At 33.0% G+C, this 19,154-nt stretch overlaps 1 protein-coding gene across 5 annotated transcripts; it reads right to left on the bottom strand.

The window, feature by feature from the left end:
• Positions 1 to 444: 444 nt before the first annotated feature.
• Positions 445 to 8,359, bottom strand: LOC111369898 (LRR receptor-like serine/threonine-protein kinase GSO1). 5 transcript variants are annotated; one of them, XM_022991610.1, is made up of 8 exons: positions 7,228 to 8,359; positions 6,914 to 7,069; positions 6,561 to 6,635; positions 6,088 to 6,243; positions 5,904 to 5,981; positions 5,642 to 5,788; positions 2,652 to 4,656; positions 445 to 975 (listed from the first exon to the last, which is right to left on the bottom strand). In XM_022991610.1, the coding sequence occupies exons 1-8, from the start codon at positions 7,664 to 7,666 to the stop codon at positions 942 to 944; spliced, it is 3,090 nt and encodes a 1,029-aa protein (XP_022847378.1). In that variant the 5' UTR covers positions 7,667 to 8,359; the 3' UTR covers positions 445 to 941. The 5 variants fall into 5 exon arrangements, with proteins under 5 accessions (XP_022847378.1, XP_022847377.1, XP_022847379.1 ...); XM_022991609.1 differs by lacking the exon at positions 445 to 975 and having other exon boundaries at positions 2,357 to 4,656; XM_022991611.1 differs by lacking the exon at positions 445 to 975 and having other exon boundaries at positions 2,357 to 4,656; positions 7,348 to 8,359.
• Between the last annotated feature and the right edge of the window lie 10,795 nt (positions 8,360 to 19,154).

Here is a 19,154-nt window from a genome sequence, read left to right as displayed (position 1 = left end):
TATAATAAAGTATAAATACATTATGGACACCGTTATGATGATATACGTGCATTTAAATAAATAATTGAATCATAATAGGGCACGTAAGTGGTAGGGCTAGAATCGATTCATTAGCCAATGGACAACCTTAAATATCATGAATTTCTACACCAATGCTTTCAGTAATGTCATGTGGAGTGTCCCCCCCCCCCCTCTCCAATAAATAAATAGCTTAATAAAATAGTACCTTATATAAAATGTGGATAGAGTATTTTGAATTTTAGAATTAATAATGAGTAAAACTTTCTGAACATGATTGTAAATTATGCATTTGATCGAAAAATATAATTACCAATCACGATATCTCCGCTAGCAAAATCTGATACTTCATTGAATTGAAGAAAAGAGTTTGATATCTTATAGCATATATGTTCTTCAATCTCTTCTACTTCTGTTGTAGTTGTGAAAGACAATTCGATTTCATCGTTCACATTTCGATATTTTCCATTGACAGGTCTTACACTTCCATTTTACATTATGGACACCCTTATACATGCATTTAAATAAATAATTGAATCATAATAAGGCACGTAAATAGTAGGGGTAGAATCGTCCAAAAATAATTCTTCCCTCATATGATATTTAATATATTATAGATATAGATTATGGATATCTAATTCTCTGTGTGTAAAGAAAACGTGTTTAACACTTCAAAACCAATAACCTTTTTTTAGCACATTTTACAATTTATTCAATTCCCAAAACGGTGTCGTTCCCGTTAGCATAAAACGGCATCACTTCTTCATTCAACTTCTGGAAATTCTGTTGGCTACCTTCTTCCTTCTTCATTTGCCATTTGGATCTGTTTTTCTTCCTTTTCAATTGATTTTCCATTGGATTCTCCACGTGATTTTTTTCCTGAAAATGAAGCCCCCAAAGAAATAGCAGAGTCGAACCAAGATTCAAGGCCTGAATCTGAATCTAGAGTTACCGAGCCTGAAGAGAAGAAACAAGTCACCGCCGAGGTCCAAGATGTAACTAATAAAGGTACAAAATTGAAAATTATTTTAGTTTTTGTGGTATCAAAATAATGTAATTATTTCCTGGTACGTCTAATTCACATTTGAGATCTAAAGAAACTGCACTGTATTTTGTTTTATTGGGTAGCTGTTGAAGCTCATTTTTTCAAGAAGAAAAGGAATTTTTTTATATTAATAAGATAGTTTATTACGATTTTTGGAGGAATACGTGCATTAATAACGTTGGAGAAAATTGGACCTGTTAAAAGTGCAGTTTGATTCCTGTTTCATGTATGATTATTCAGTCAATTAAAAGTTTCAAGCTCTAGTGCTCTACTAGCTTTTAGTGGTTATATTTTTGGAAACGAGATTAAGTAGATTGCACAATATGCTGTTCGGATATAAAGCTTTTGATGTTGACTCGGTTGCTGAGTAATCATGGACTTACTAATGCTAGTCTACCTGTTTCATCTATGTTTTATAGATTAAGATAAATCATTTCAGTGTAAATCTGAATTTTCTGGAATTTGTAATACTGGCCATTCTTCCATATTATTAACCCCCGGAACATGTCAGATATTTGGTGTGTTTCAAGAACCAACTGTTTGCAGCTTTATTCGGAATATTTTATTTGCAGATTTAAAAGTGCAGATAGAGGACTACTTCAAGAATTCCAATGAGGATGCACTCCCGTTAATCCTTGAGAGTATTCTAAAGAGGAGGATTTCTGGTAAGCATGATGACACAGATGATGAGTTGATGGAAGAGCTTCAAATGCAGCAAATAGATAATGTTAAAGACCAAGATTTTGAATCAGATTTTGAGGAGGGCCATGAAACGGATGAATAGATTGATGATTTGTACAATGCAAGGGATATTATGGTGAAGAAAATGGCAAGCGATCCATACTTTAACATGAATGACGAGAAGTGGGATGACATGATTGCAGAGGCTGTTGAACATGGGCATCTGAAGGATACTAGGGAGTACGAGGCAATACTAGAGGACATGCTTAACCGGGACAAACTTCCACCAGGTAATAATTCTATTCCTTTTTTCGAAGTCAAAATGTAGAAAACAAACTTTCCATCTTTCTTGGTGGTTTTGGATTGATAAGATGAATCTTTTTTCTTGTGATTAAGATGGCATTAAATTTTGATGTATCATGTTGTCGAACTGCACAACCTTTTTAAACAAAAAAGTACTATTGCACACTATTGGCTTGGGGCTATGGACAAGTCTGTGCTCCCAATGGTAGTGATAACAGCTCCAAGGATGTGCATAAAAGCTCGACTAACCATCTAATGAATACAAAGAGACTGTATAGACAAAAAATTGTCTATACATCATACAAATGGTAAATGTCAAAAGGGGAGCTATTGATAGGGGAAGAAAAATGAAAGAAAGAGGATTACAAGCAGATGTTTATTTTGAGACTTGTAACTATCAATTACCAGCTACAGACCTTTCACTTGTATCCCAAATTTACATATAAGAGGTACAGAATCATCTAGAACTCATAGCATCCCAACTCCACAAATTGAACACCTTTGCTAAGAGAGATTCATATACAAAACAGCAATGGATACTAGAAAGAACATGATGTAGGAAGCAATAAAAGTGGGATAAAAATCTGCTATATCTATTTTGTACCATTTCGTGTCCTTTACTTCTGAACTGGATGATGATTTTGGTGACTCCCCGATGGAAGAGCATTTATTTTCTAGTGGAAGTCCACAAAGATATAGATTTCCCTCATAACTGCTCCTGTCAAAAGTCCCAAATTGTGCTTTTATTTCAGGAGTTTTACCTGACAAGTTGTTATAAGCCACACTAAACACTTCCAGAAAGTGGAGATTCAGCAATTCTGGTGGAATCTCTCCACTCAATCTGTTGTAGGAAAGGTCTAAACTCTCTATCTGGGAAAGATGAGAGAAAATTTTAGGAATGGAACCCTTAAGATGGTTATGAGACAAGTTTGCCGCATGAAGTGAACCCAAATCTCCAATTTCATGTGGGATTTCTCCTGTTAGATTGTTGCATGACAAATCCAATCCTGACATGTAGTTGATGATGTTTCCCACGTAGGATCTGGGCCTTCCTTTTGTAACGAATTCAACTTCAACTAATTTTGTGTATTCCGCTACATTAGCATAGTCATGAATCCTCACCAAGAAATTCCCATATGTACAGGTTGTAGACTTTTCCACTTCAAAGTAGAAGTTAGTCAAGATGTATATTTGATCGTACATACCAAATTTCCCAAAAGAGATGTTATTGATGCAACGAGGAATAATCCCTGAGAATTTGTTGTGGGAGAGGTCCATCAGGGAGACTTTGTTCAAATTACATATGTGGTTGGGAATGGAGCCATTCAACTGATTCGACCCCAACAGAAGAACCCTCAAGTTGGAGAGTGCTTGCAATGAGTTGGGGATCGTACCAGACAGAAGGTTATCCCTCATATCCAATGTTAGCAGATATGATGAATTTAGAAAAGCATATGGTATTGGTCCGGTGAACTTGTTTCCCTGTAAAACTATATAACCCAGATTGTTCGAGCAAGATGGTAAAGGTCCTGAAAGAGAGTTATGTGAGATGTCTAAAAAATAGGTTTTCCCTAGTTGACACGGTAACCGGCCTCTCAAGAAGTTATTGTACATGAGGACAGTTGATAACTGTGTCATATTAGATATCCAACTGACTTCACCTGAGATATTGTTGTTGCTAATGTCCAACATTCTCATGAAAGAGCTCCTAGCAATAACATTTGACACAGTTCCAGAGAAGTGGTTGTCCTCTAGGCTTAAATAATTTATATTTGTCAAGTTGAAGGTAGTAGCCAATATTTCCCCTTCGAACTTATTGTTGGATACTTTGAGAGCATATAAATCGATGCATCCTGCAATGAGTTCTTTTGGTATTTCCCCATAGAAGAAGTTGAAAGACAAGTCCAATTGTCCCAAGTTCGACATGTTGCAGAATGAGGATGGAATGGTACCATCGAAATAGTTTCTAGATAGATTAAGATATTCAATGCTTGGAAGCTTTCTTCCCATGTCTTCCCCTACCTGTCCAGTCAAGTGGTTGTTTGACAAATCATACCAACAAATGCTATTGTTCTGATGAGGAGGCAGTGATAACTGGCCAACAAGAGAGTTGTTTCTTAAGTTCAAAACTTCTAATCCTGCATTTTTCTGAAGCAACCAATTAGGAAAATTTCCTCGCAGGTTGTTGTGGGAGAGATCGACCACTTTTAGCCTGTACTGGTGTGAAAGAAACGTGGGGATATTGCCTCTGAGTTTATTAAGGTTACAATTGGATAATTGAAGAACTTTCAACTGAAAATTTGGGGTCCAATTTGAATTTTCGGTTTCAACATCAATTTTTCCCATATTCCCCAGTTCAATGATCTCCAGCTCAGAATGATTGGCCAATAAACTAAGTGATAATTTACCCTCGAATTCATTATCCTTTAGGCTCATGTATTGCAGGGATGTGAAGTTGGATATTATGAAGGAAATGTCTCCTTTGAATTGATTCATAGAAAGATCTAAAACTTTTATAGAGCTCAAGTTGGTGAAACAATGAGGAAGCGGTCCTTCAAAGGCGTTTTGACTGAGGTCTAATTCTTGAAGGCCTTTAAGTTCACAGAAACCTGCAAATTATGGAGTATGAAATAAGAGTCCTCAAAAGTTGAGCAAAAGCATGCATAGATCATAAACCCCCAATCCCTTAACAAGTAGTGGGGAACTGAGCGTTGTCTCAACTATGAAAGTTGCTTGATATTTAAGAAACACGGATTTGGATACGTAATTTGAATATAATACGGTATGGGTACGATATATATATAAACAAATTCATGATAATAAAATAAAATACTAAAACATTTTCTTTTAATCGTTAATTGTACCAATTTCATTTTCTTCAACATCACAAATGTCAACTCCTTAATTTATTATTAAAAATAATATTCTCCAACTCTAACATATATAACGATAGATTAACAACATCAAGCATTCAAATACCTTTGAGAGAATCAATTGTTTTCGATAATGTCTCATATTTTAGATTCTCCTTTTGAATAGAAATTTAATTTTCTTGATAAAAGACATAGATTGATATGAATGGAAATCATTTTATTATATATATAGTGGAGTTTGATTTTATTACACACAATTTTACATGCGTTAAACTATTATCAATTCCTAATAAAAAAAATGTATTTATCAACTATTAACAAGATTTTCCATGTATTAAAATATTTAATGCTATTGTGTATCTTTAATATAAAAAAAAAAAAAATCTATTTTCTCTATTCTATAAAGATAGACCTACTTTCATTTTCATAGGGATTAAGAAAAAGTAAATTATTTAATAAGGAATAATGTAAATTTAATATTTTACCCTTTTAAAATTGGTCAAAGCATGGTGAAAATCAACTTTTCTGGTCAACTAATGGTCAAATGGATGGAATCCGTCCATCCATCCTTCTACTGCAATAAAATGACAAGTTTGGTACTTTGGATGCCACAATTGAAAGATTTGGGTAGAGTTTGCGAAAACGTGTAAGATTTGATCGGGAATGCAATTATCCTAAAGTAAATATGTGTAGAATAGACTCAATATATTTAATCTTGTACCTTTACTGGGCAAGAAACCTGTAAGATTGTTTTCTGCCAATGATAGTGCCGAAAGGGAGGACATAAGCCCGATAATTTGAGGTACGCTCCCCTTGAAATTGTTCTTGCTCAAATCTAGGACCTTTAAGTTCTTGAAAGATATAAGATCTGGCCAAAAAAAAGGGGGAAATTCTATGTAGTTAATGGACAAGACTTTACCTTATATTTGGAAAAGAAATTTGATTTACTCTTCTTAATACTTTAAGGGAGATTTTGTCTGAACCTTGAATGGGTAGAGGACCAGTCAGACAATTTCTTCTTAAAATTAGGACTTCTAAATTCTTATTCAGGCTGTCCAGTTCTGCAAAAAGATCAGTTACTTGAATGTCATAATAAATTTCTTAATTCTGCTCACCTCTTATCTAGTTTTGAAGTTTTTGAAATCAATTCGAAAAATGATAGCATACCGTTACTTGAAATTGGACCATCCATATAATTATCTTGTAACGATAAGAATATTAGTGCCTTTAGGTTGCTCACTGACTTCAGAATGTGCTTGTCGAAATTGTTATGGCTTAAATCTAGGTGCTCCAACTTTATCAACTGGGATAAACTTGCTGTATCTGCAGAAATTCCACTACACATCAAATAAATCAAGATATTAAGGTTAAAACTCATGTTCATGATCTGATCTTCCATATGACCAGTTTCTAAACTTTACTTACTCAAGCAGTGCCTCACTATAAATGAAACAGAGTTATCTTGAAATTGAAATAACTACGTACCTTAGCTTTATTACTTGTTTATGATTTATTCCAAATGTTGAGAAATACCATAATTGGAGAATTAGACTACAGTGGATAGGGATTAAAGAAGAAACATGTATTGTAGTGTCGAATGTTGTGTACCAATTGAATGCTAAACGTCTAAATTTATTCACCTTGCAATGAGAGGTTAACCTCAAACCAGTTATGACTTAAATCCAATATTTCCAAGTTCCACAAAGCCGATAGATCTGCAATCAATAAAGAATAAAAGATCAGAAGAAAACTTTTCTCTGACATTTAATTTAAGTCAATCCTACGCTCAATATCTTATGGATATCAAGTGGTTATAGTCAATTCTCCCATGATATTAGTGATATACACACGGAGCATTGAATTGACTTAAATTAAATGTCATGATTTATTTGTCAAATAAGTATGTTAAATTTATGAGTGGGAGGATCTGTCCCGTTATATAAAATGCCAATTATCATGCATGATTAATATATTCTAATACAAATTTACGTGCCCTGTACAGGAAGAAGCCCTTCAAAATTATTGTCACTGAGGTTCAAAAACTTCAACGGCTTGAGTGCGCCAAGAGACTTGAAGATACTGTTGTTCAACTCATTAAAAGCAAGGTTTAACTTCTCTAATCTCTTCAAATGGACCAATTTTATAAAACCTGCTTAGAATGCACTGATTGATTTCATCAATAGTGTATTGATCTTCTACTAAAGTTATAAGTAAACTAACTGTACATAAGACGGAGTTTATCACATAATAAAAACTTAACCTCTGATTATAAATAAGTTTTATTCGAATACCAGGCTAATAAATTACCTCCAGTACTAGCAGAACTCCACAATTTATTTCCGGACAAATCAAGAATTCTTAATTCTTTAAAAGGGGAAAATAAGGAGACATTAAGAAAATAAGGGAGATCGAGAGGTTTTAAAATACGTAAATTGTTAAGATCGAGCTCGATCACTCTGCCTGTAGTTCGATCACAGGTGACTCTCACCCAGTTGCAGCAGTTACTCTCTTTTCCATGAATCCAAGAAAGAAGCGAATTGTCTGCTTCACCATTCATCAATCGAAAATATGTCTTAATTTCCAGAAGACCCCTTCTCTCCTCCTTAATACAACCTTGAAATCCATTGATTTGTAATAAAATTGTAAAAGCCAACAATAAGCAGTTCATTGGCTGCGAGAGAGAGAAGAAAAACCAGAGGGAAAACGTGAAGCCAGAAAGGAAAGAATGAAAATCTGCCTTCTCCATCACATGGGTAGAGTCTTTATAACAAGGCCTAAGGCTCACAATTCACAAGAGAAGACATAAGAATTGGCCAGTAGGAGCACTTTCCACTTTCAGAAACATATTTGGGGTTTTAGAAAACACCCTTTCAATAACTTTCTAAAACTGCATCAATATTATCTGATCTTGAAGTCATTGGTCAAGTCTTCTAGCCTTGTGAACACCCCTACCCCCCACTTTAGAGTAATTGCTCAAGTCAATGGTCAGATCCTAGAGTTTCAAGCGTGTCGAACCAACCCAAGTCAGCCCATACATGTACCGTTTAACCTGAAGTTGTTGTTGACTTATGGATGGTACAGCAGTAAATGACGTTACTACCTTCACAACCACAAGCCAATTGAAAGTGCGGATAAGTGCAATGATGTGAGGGATGTTTTGGTCATTTTCCGTGGCTGTTGGAGGGCGTTTCTGTCCATTAAAAAAGGGTCCATTAATTACCATGGTTGGCACTGGGAAATCTTCATAAACGTTGCAGAGCTGGGGCCCACTTTGGTCAACAAAAGTGGGTTGAAAATGGCTAAGAAAAAAATAATGTGTTTTAATGCCAAACACGCGCCCTCTTTTTCTATACGATAATTCAAATTGAGTCAAATTTTTGGCAATTTACTTCTTCCGTTTCATATTATATTTCAGTGTATTGTTGGGATTTTGCTATTTTTGATAATTTTTTCATAATTTCATATTTTGCTGCTATTTAACCCGACTTGTGAGTTAATTTTTGTCAATTCTACATTATTAATAAAAATTTCAGTTAAATTTAAGAGAATTCTCTCTATTTTGGGCGTTTACTTTTGTTCTCTTGTGTGTGAATCATTAGTCGCAACACGCCTATAGGATAATTGCTATCCTACCGGGCATCACGTATCCTTTATCATTCCCACCTCACCTTTCCACACCCGTGGCCATGTTCTATATGAAAAAATTAGTTGAAGAGACGATGGTGTCTTATGTATCATTTTGAATTAAGTCATTAATAAGTATATTTTATGCGCTTATTCGAATTTTGATTATTATTTATCATTTTATATGTGTGTGTGTGTGTGATTTCATGACTGAGTTAGGGTTGAACAAGTTTGGATGAAATTAAATCAAAGCAGTACAAAATTGCGGAATTGTGGGTCAAATAATCAAGGCTTGAAGTTGAGGACCTATCATGCGAATAAAGAGGATATGAGATGCATAAAAATTAAATATGGAGGACCAAAATGCACAAAATTTGAAGAAAATTCCAGCTTTAGATGATTTGCTTATTACACTCAAATTCCACGTTAGAGATGCAATACGATTCCTTTTTAGAGTTATTATGGATTTCTATATGTAGTTTTAATCATTCTTTTTATGGGACACACATTTTACAGAGACAAACATAAACAAAATCAAGATCAAAGAGTGAAAAATTAGGACTCGCAAGATTTTGGAATTGAAGAAGAAGATTCTTGGTACAAGATTCAATTCATTCTATAATCAAGGTTTAAAAAATTGATTAAAAACTCTATTCTCTTTTATTCTTTTTCTTTCATTAGTAAGAGTTAGCAATCATTAGTTAAGGCAAACAATATAATTTATCTGTGACCTGTTTTAATTCTCAAGATTTTAGTAATTTAATTAATGTGTGTTAATTTTATCTATGTTATTTAAAGCTTTGGATTACTTGGTCAATAATTTGATGATTTGTGAATCTATAACGAATCGAGAGGTATATTATAGATTTAGATCACATAATAAAATTCAATAAATAGTATAAAAGTCAAGAGATACATTTTCTAGTTTATGCAGTCGTTACATTGTTTCTTAGAGATTTAATGCAATATTAAAGTGTATCTGAATTCACATTGACTTAGTTAAATGGAATCAATTTAAACTCGAGAGAGGTAAATTGAATACATTGAAAGACTTCGACCGAACACTACAATAGGTAAAGAATCTTGATTAGCTAATTAAAGTGGGTCCATAGATGAAATTTTAAATCCTAACATCCACATTCACACATCGTGTATTACTAGCTCTATCATATTTTTAACCTCTCAAATTAGATATACTTAAGCTATGTCTGGAGAATAATTGATCAATTCCAGTCTTAAATAAAACAATTGCGATACTCCAAACATGTGTGACACCAATAAGATGTTCCAATACACGGCCATTCTTCACATAACGAATAACAACTAACATTTACTTTTTTACTGAAACGTCTCGTGATTCATCCACTGAAATTTCAAACAAACCATCACCAATATCATTGATAATCACATTTAGAGTTTTATTAAGCAATAGCACTTACAATAGCTTTTTGAACTCGTTGTGCTGTTAATTTGAAATTTTTAGGTGCATTCGTTAAAGCAATAGCCTCAATCTCAACATTATGATCACACAACCAATACAATAGTGCAAGAAAGTTCCCTATATTTTTTGAATCTTTACATTCATGTGACATGGTCTATCATTGGTGTTGGGACTATAAGGCAAACAAGCACGAGAAACTGGGATCAAAAGAAGATGCCAACTCCAACATGGACAAGTTCAGAGTTCCCTCTTCTTCAATATACAAAATGAGTATTCATTTCAGTAAATGTTTTGAAGCTTTAATATTGGCCACAACTTGCATGTAGAACAACATACGTGGTTCTCTTTATGATTAAGCTTATTCACCATAACTATGGAGAAGTTGAGAAAGGGGATAAGGATAAGAGGAACCTGAAATTAGCTCTAATTATATTCTATTCGCTGGCCCCAGCAGAGGCATTGCTCTTTCTTTTAGAGAATGCCTACCGGAACGCGAGCATCCTGGGCCGGGGTTACTGGATGAGGTGAACAAGAAGTGCAATTTGGGACAATCAGGGAAAGATTTGATCAAAATATTCTTCTACAATGTCTATTCAAAATTTGTTGATGGAAGCATTTTTTATTGTGTAAAATGGACAATAATTCCCATGATGAGTGACTTATTGGGTCCAGATGCTCAAGGAAATTTGCCCAGAGAAAGTTGTTTTCTGATGATACCCACTAAAGATTGGAATAAAGTACTCAGTAGTGGAAAAGATGGTGCAAATGTTGAATTGGAAAGACCATTAAGAAGAAGAGATTAGGTATTCAACAGTAAAAATCTTGTCAAAACTGGCTGGAAATGAGCAAATCTTACAAGTTACAGTGGATTTGGGCTTTTTTACCATTAAAAAATAAAGAAACAATTTTTAGAAAATTGGTGGGTCACATGACCCTTCATGGGTCCGCCCCTTGCATCTGGCTAGGTCTTGTCGGTATCGAAATAATAATTAAAACAACTAATTTTATTGATTTATTATTATTATTTTTTTAAATCAGTGGCTCTTGGCTCAGAGAATGTCCGAGGTGTAGGGGAGATCAAAGTAAGAAGTAATGTCTAGATGATGTTTTTATTCATGGGCAACCTTTTGTCCCTTAGATGGGTTATATGTTAAGGGATCTAGATTTGCAACAGAGAACGTGACAACAAGCAAGTGTACATTTGTTCTTCTCCACCAAGTATGGAAGTTTAGTGGAAAGTACTGCAGGTCAATAGTTACCTAACGAAACTTCGATTCGATCAACCCCACTACTGGGAGGCATCTACCTTGTCTCACTCAAAATGTGAGGTTCTTTATGATAGGAGTACCCTTTTTTTTTCCTTTCCAAAATAATAAATGCATAAGGGACCATCCATTCGTTGTGAGATGCTTCTCAAATTTACAGATTCACACGGGGACCTAGGCTTTTCTTAGTCGATTGATAGACAAAGGCTTGTGAAACTAATTACAGTCTTTTTCTTTTTTAAATAATCAATTCCCGTTATCATTATAAGTGTTGTTTTTGGGATTTGCGTATTCCCTTGTTAGAATCCCTATGAGGTACAAATGGATTGGGTAGGCTGTAAAGACATACAACCTTGGCACGAGCGACATTCTGCAAAACATAAGACAAAAGTGCACTTCTTAACTGATCAAGAGTCGTATCCACTCTTTATTTTAAATTTTACTTATAAAGAGTTTGTTTAAAAAGAGGTTTGACTTTCTAAAGCAGTGTTCTAAAAATTATAAAGCATAGACACGAAGGCCAAGCTTCACGCTTAAAAAAGAATTATTTATTTTTATTATTATTTTTAATAGTTAATCATTTTAAAAATCATTTCATAATATATACTAAACATCTAAAATTAATAAATAATATATTTACTTAATAATTTTTAGAATAAGTCAATTACACAATTTTCATGTTTTCAAAATGGAAAAGCTAAACTAATTTGTATTTTTCATAATTTCAATTTTCAATTAGAAAAGTTCTACTTAATAGATTTATAGGAATTTTATACGTACTTTGAAGTTTTCAAAAATACGATAAGTCTCAAAATCATAATTACGTAATATATATAGTACCTTAGCTTAAATCTTATCTAAGTCTTTATCACATAAAATTATTTTGACTTTATACAAACTTGAACAAATAAAAGCCTTTTACAAAAATAATAAAATCAATATACTAAAGTCAAATAATTTTTTTTAAAAATTAAAAATAATTAATAAAGCGTGCCTATTCGAACGTTAAGTTCATGCTCACTGAATGCTTTATCCACATCGCTTAAGTGCGCTTTTTAGAGCACTGCTCTAGAATAAATACAATGAAGCTTATGAAGAAATTCTTTGGAGATATTCTAACACTAATGGCATGGGCGGACCTATATGGGTTCAAGCAACCCCACAAAAAAAATTTTGGTTGTTTTTTTTTTTTCCTTCAATAAATCTATAGTTATTTTGAGCCCTTTACAGCAAGATACAACTTTTCTCAAATTTATATATTATGTGAAAAAATCTGTAATTGCCCTTTATGGCTTACTTTGATGTATTTATTACAGGATGCCAAATAAAATCAAAATATTGCATTTTTAATACTATTTTGAAGTGCTCGCAGCCTAATTTTTTGCTTGTTAATGGTGTGCGAAATGGCCAACCGTAGCAAAAGTTACGGTGCATCAAAATATGCCGTTCTAAATTAGTATTTCGAAAATTTAGAGACTATGCTAACTTTAATAAATCATTGACGATCGTACGTTAGAAAAATTCACAAATCCCCCACGTCATCTAGAAGCTTGTTTTGAGAACCGTATCGTAGTCATATCGAATGGTCCAAATAAACATCGAAAACAGTTAAACATGCGTCAAACGTACGTATCAAAAAAAGACGTCAAATTCATCTTTTCTTTAAAAAAATTCAATTATTGTGTTTATTATTTTTTGCATGATAAATTTCTCAATATAATTTACATAACTATATTAAAAAAATTTACATGGAATACGGCGTCAAAATTTTAGGATCACTATGGATCAATCCAAGAGGTATACTAAAAGTTTTTGGATGTTTTTTTAATTCAAGAATTGCTACATAAATGAAACGATTGTTCAATAGTATAAGAATTGCTACATACATGAATCGATTAGTGCAAATCATTAACTATCACATGTATATTATGTAGGACGACTGTGATAATGAATGACTGCAAATAGAATTACTTACAGCATAACTATAGAGGTTTTTTTTTTTTTTTTTGGTAGATGCTGCATTATTATTGTAATGCCCCAAATTTTATTGACTTAAATTTTGGGGTGTTATCGATATCACTCCATAAACATACTTGATGCGGAAATATTTAATTGAAAATTTAAAACCCTTACATTTATATGAGCTCTTAAATACTAAATAAAATAAACAGTGTCATAAACTTTTGAACATTAAATAGAAACAAAGAAAACACACCATGTACTCTTAACAAATTTATTCGTGAATATTTCCCTAAAGATTTTATTTGGCAGCCCGCACACCGCTTACTATCATCCACATTGACCGTACTGACCTGAAATATTAAAATTTGAAAGACTGAATGATTATACTCATTAGGATACGTGGTCCAAAACAATATAATAACTTTTAAAAACATGAATTCGTAACTTTCCATACCATCATTTCATTAAGAGCAATTGGTGATCAATCGAATGCTCAAACATATTTGAGAAGACCCGAAGGAGATTTCACATTTCATTTCATTTCATAGGGATCCGCAGGTCAATTACCATTTCATAAAATAAATCACGTAAAAAAAATCATAATACTGCAAGAACGGAACAACTTGCACATAGTAAATTACCTTGTTAACTCGAATGAATATGCAAGGCAATACCAAACTCACGTTTCAGATTTTTACTTTCGCTTATTATTGTGCTGAAGTATATGTATTTTTTAATTTTTTTTTTGGTGAGAATTATTTGGACGTAATGGGGGTATTTATAGGGGCCATATCAAAATTTAGTATTCTTGAAATGATGACGCTAATTAAATAAAGTTTACCATTTACGTTTACCTCAATTAAATGTGATTTACGATCATGTATGGGATAGACTCCCACAAAAGGTGGTAGTCAAATTTTTCTGCTTTTTGCTATCTAACATAATAACGTGTTTTACTCAATTTCGAAATACAAGTGGCAGAATCAAAAGAATAGTATAGAAACAATAATGCTATGTATGGTATTTAAAGTGTGAATGGGAAAGAAATGACTTTTTAATAGGCCAAAAATCTGCACATATGTCGTATTTGTCCAGTCTAAATCCCAGTGTTCCATACAATCAACATTTATTTCTTTTCCATGTAAAGACAACGCATGGTAGCCCACGGTTCAAATTCCAAAATTCAAGACAACTAAATCATTTAAAAAAATGAACCTACCCTATATACCATCTAACATATAATTTCAAAAATCAAAATGGGACACTCCAATTACGTGTGACAGTATCTCTATTTCCATTTAAGATTTTTAATTCAATAAATATTTATAGGTCCCATATCAAAATTTCAAAATTTAGTATAATTGAAATTATGATGCCAATTAAATAAAGTTTACCATTTACGTTTACTTCAATTAAATGTGATTTACGGTTATGTATGGTACAAACTCCCACAAAAGGTGGTAGTCAAATTTTTCTGATTTTTGCTATCTAACATAATAACGTGTTTTACTCAATTTCGAAATACGCATGGTAGAGTCAGAAGAATAGTATAGAAACGAATAATGCTATGTATGGTATTTAAAGTGTGAATGGGAAAGAAATGAATTTTTAATAGGCCAAAAATCTGCACATATGTCGTATTTGTCCAGTCTAAATCCCAGTGTTCCATACAATCAACATTTATTTATTTTCCATATATAAACAACGCATGGTAGCTCACGATTCAAATTCCAAAAATCAAGACAACTAAATCATTTTAAAAAAGGAACCTACCCTATCTACCATCTAACCTATAATTTCAAAAATCAAAATGGGACACTCCAATTACGTGTGACAGTATCTCTATTTCCCTTTAAGATTTTTAATTCAATTAATATTTATAGGGCCATATCAAAATTTAATATAATTGAAAGCCAATTAAATAAAGTTTATCATTTACGTTTACTTCAATTAAATGTGATTTATGGTTATATATGGGACCGACTCCCACAAAAGGTGGTAGTCAAATTTTTCTGCTTTTTGCTATCTAACATAATAACGTGTTTTACTCAATTTCTAAATACGCGTGACAGAGTCAAAAGAATAGTATAGAAACGAATAATGCTATTTATGGTATTTAAAGTGTGAATGGGAAAGAAATGAATTTTTAATAGGCCAAAAATTTGCACATATGTCATATTTGTCCAGTCTAAATCCCAGTATTCCATACAATCAACATTTATTTCTTTTCTATATATAAACAACGCATGGTAGCCCACGGTTCAAATTCCAAAAATCAAGGCAACTAAATCATTTAAAAAAAGGAACCTACCCTAGCTCCCATCTAAGCTATAATTTCAAAAATCAAAATGGGACACTCTAATTACGTGTGACAGTATCTCTATTTCCATTTAAGATTTTTAATTCAATTAAAATACTAGTTTTTAAAAACTTTTTCAAGTTGTAATATCTTGGTGCTGAATTATCCGAATCGATTTTTTCTCGAGCCTAAAATATATGATTAATTACAAACAATCCAACGGGTATAATATTAATATACTTATTATTACTTTATCACTTTTTAATTTTTGACCCAGATAATAAAAAAAATGTGTTTAATACCTACATCATTTTAGTCCTCGTTTTTTTTTCTCAAAATATAAAAATGTAACATATAAAACAAATACATTTTTATTCTAAAATTTCCGGGGCGTTACAATTTTTTAACATTTTTAATTTATTACATATCTTATAATAGTTAATGTAAATAATGTTTATTTCATAAAAATACATTAAGAAGTCAACAAAATTATAAAAATATGGAGTCAATCAACAAAAAAATTTATGAACGGTGAAAGGCAAAATCCGATGTATGAAAATTGCTACGATCATATAAATTATTGCTCAACCAAACCCCTCTAGTACATACAGCTCATCTGGTGGATTAATCAACATTGTCTTGCTTCCAGCGGCAGGGTGCAGAGTTCGATTCCTGGTGGGAACCTGCGGCCAAAATATTTGGTATGGAGCAATCACTGTGGAGGAGGGTCTCTTGTGCGCAAAAGTGTACAGGCAATGGGGGGAATCGCGATCTAGTTGAGGCATAACCAGCGATTTGCCCCCTCCAAGATTTTAGGGGTAAGGGTTTTGGGGGTCTAGAATTTAGTCTGGTGTAAGTTGGGATATCTGGATATCAAAAAAAAAAAAAAAACCCTAAACTTTACCATGCCAATTAATTACTACGCTTTGTACAAGCTACAAATAAAACAAGTACATAACATAGATAGTAAAAATTTAACAGAGAGTAAATTTTATTTTGTTTCTACATGATAAAACCCTGGCCAATTATTATTATTATTATTATTTTGGATATTAGGGTTCTTACGGGAAACCTTAGAAAAAGGTAAATCGAGGTAGTTTATCGTCAAATTGAAACCCATAGGGAACATATATAAGATTTTAAACAAGAGAGATTTTTTTACTAGAGTATTGCAGAAAACCCAGAATAATGTGAACAGAATGCTTAAATATGCCTTTGCACCAACACATCTTCCATTTATCACCAAGAAAATTATAGATTTGATTAGATTCTAGATGTTTCCTCGCCAGATTTGGCAGCAAGAACTGTAAATTCTTCGCGTTGATTAACGATGTTTACAATATCAAATAACCCTATCATATATTTAATCCAGTCAAATATGTTCATGAGCGAGATAATTGTCATTTCAATATGGCTGCCTCTCTTTTTAGAAGACAATTGAGTCTTTCTCTTTTTTGTTTCTTTCTCAAGTCAATGAACTTGTGAAGTCTCGTTTCTCAAGTCAATTAATTTGTTACCATGCCATTGAGCATTTTTTTATTAAATGATGATATTGGGCCTTTAATACAGCCCATGGTACTATGTTTTATTTTTGGCATCAACAATTAAGAATTATTTTTTCCTATGACAATATGAATGATTCTTGTAAGATTTGTAATTTGAATACATTTAACTAATTTAAATGTGTCGGTGATTTATATTATTTCTAAGATGTTCAATATAGATTAGCACATGATAATCGCTAACACTAGATTCTATAGGAGATAAGAGTTTTTTCTAGATTTTTATTGTATTTTACCAATTTGCACCTTCATAGATATATAGTTAGGTTGTAGGTAAAAAAATCAATTTATCTCGAGAGAAATTTACATATAAGGAATATCAATTGTTAAATAAAAAATTGATTGTAAACTGTTAATTAAGGATTAAATTAGGTTAATAAGGACGTACACATCCTAGCTAGTACCTTCCATAATTTGATTGTCACCATCTTTTGAAAATAGTTTTTTAAAGAGTGAAGAAGAAAGCACAATAGTCTCTCTATGAAATTTGGACGTTGCTGACTGTACAGGGCATGTACAAGTCAGACTGAATACAATGGGGGTGGGTAATTTTTTTTTTAAAATAATCCCCCACCCCCACGCCCACCCCCTCACACAGCATGTGAGGGAGCCTGTACACTGTGACATTAGGCTTTTTTCATGAAATTTCTCTCAAAAAAATGTATAAAGTGTCTTGTTAAAAAAAATAAAAATGAACGAGATATTTCCTATTTATACTAATTGCCAAAAATACCTAAAATCTAGTAAGACTTCGAGAATTATAAGTCAAAGATTACGAGAATCTTGCAAAAATTAAAAATCTAACAAAATGAGGAAAATTCGAAAAAAGGAAACTTTCGTTGTACACTTCCATACGGTTGCATGGAAGAAATCTTCAGCGCCCAATTTCTCCTTCTGCAGTGGCATGCGACTGCAAGGCTAAAATAATTATGCGGTCACATAATTGGTCCCGATTGCCATTTAATTTCTTCATCCATCCATTTCGATTTCGCTCTCGACACGAACATGAAAGTTGCCTCGTTTTGCGGCGCAAACATTGTCCCATCAATGATTGCTTGAATTAATAATCCCAACACTTGTTTCACTCATTTTGCTCTTGATCGCGTCATCGATCCGCCTTCGATTATCAATGAGTCTCGTTCCGCACTTGCCTTCGTCTGGCTCAACTCCTAGATCACATCAAACCATCCTCTCCCATTCTAAGTACGGCTCCGAATCACTTCTCTCCTAAAATTGTGGTATCATCATTTTAATATTTTCTAAATTACCATCTACTTCATCTCCAACATTATGTCTATCCTGCCTTTCTATCCTAACACCTCTATTCCTCGTTCGTCCCAAGTCAACGTCATTAGCCTCATAATCATCCATATCACTATCATACTCCTCACGCCTTACCCTCCTAGGTTCTCGCCTACCCGGTCCTCTAGCATTCGACACCTCTATTGGTTGTCCCTTACTAAGATTAATAATTGCCAGACCTATTTGTGACATCCAAGCTGCCTGTGTATCCATTTTTTCCTTTAAATCTCAAAGCACTCTTTCAAAACGTCGTATCATATCCTCCGAAAAATTGTTGGGATTGTCATATCGGCTTGAATTTCAATCTTCTCTTTTCGACATCCTAAAACTGGAAATTTTCCGCCTCACCAATTTTCACTCGAAAATCACACATGTTTTTGGCCTTTCCCCTGTATTAAACTCACCACTCTGCCTTTTGCCACTCGGTGCTTTCTTCTAAGTTCACCAAAGAACAATAGTGAACTTAAAGAATTTAGAAACCTATGGAATTCTAAGCTGAATGTAAATCAAAGATTGTAGAACCAAAGGATTCAAAGAATTTTTTTTTTTAATGGAAACTAAGGACCTCAAGAATTAATTGGACTTGACTTGATTGAATAATAAAAAACATAAAATAAAAATACAATAAATCAAAACTCCAAGTATTTTTTTTTTTGTTTTTTGTTTTTGTAGTAACTAACAATAATAATATTTTTTTTTTCTTGCTTTCTTTCCTTTCTTCTCTTTTTTTTCTCCCCCCCCCCCCCCCCCCCTCTTCCCTTTTTTTTTACTAACAAAAA

This window comes from Olea europaea, chromosome 20 (assembly GCF_002742605.1).
Source record: "Olea europaea var. sylvestris chromosome 20, O_europaea_v1, whole genome shotgun sequence".
In the NCBI taxonomy this organism is placed as follows: domain Eukaryota; kingdom Viridiplantae; phylum Streptophyta; class Magnoliopsida; order Lamiales; family Oleaceae; genus Olea; species Olea europaea.
Note: the sequence above shows the minus strand (reverse complement) of the source record. Positions and strands in the feature narration are given on the sequence as shown.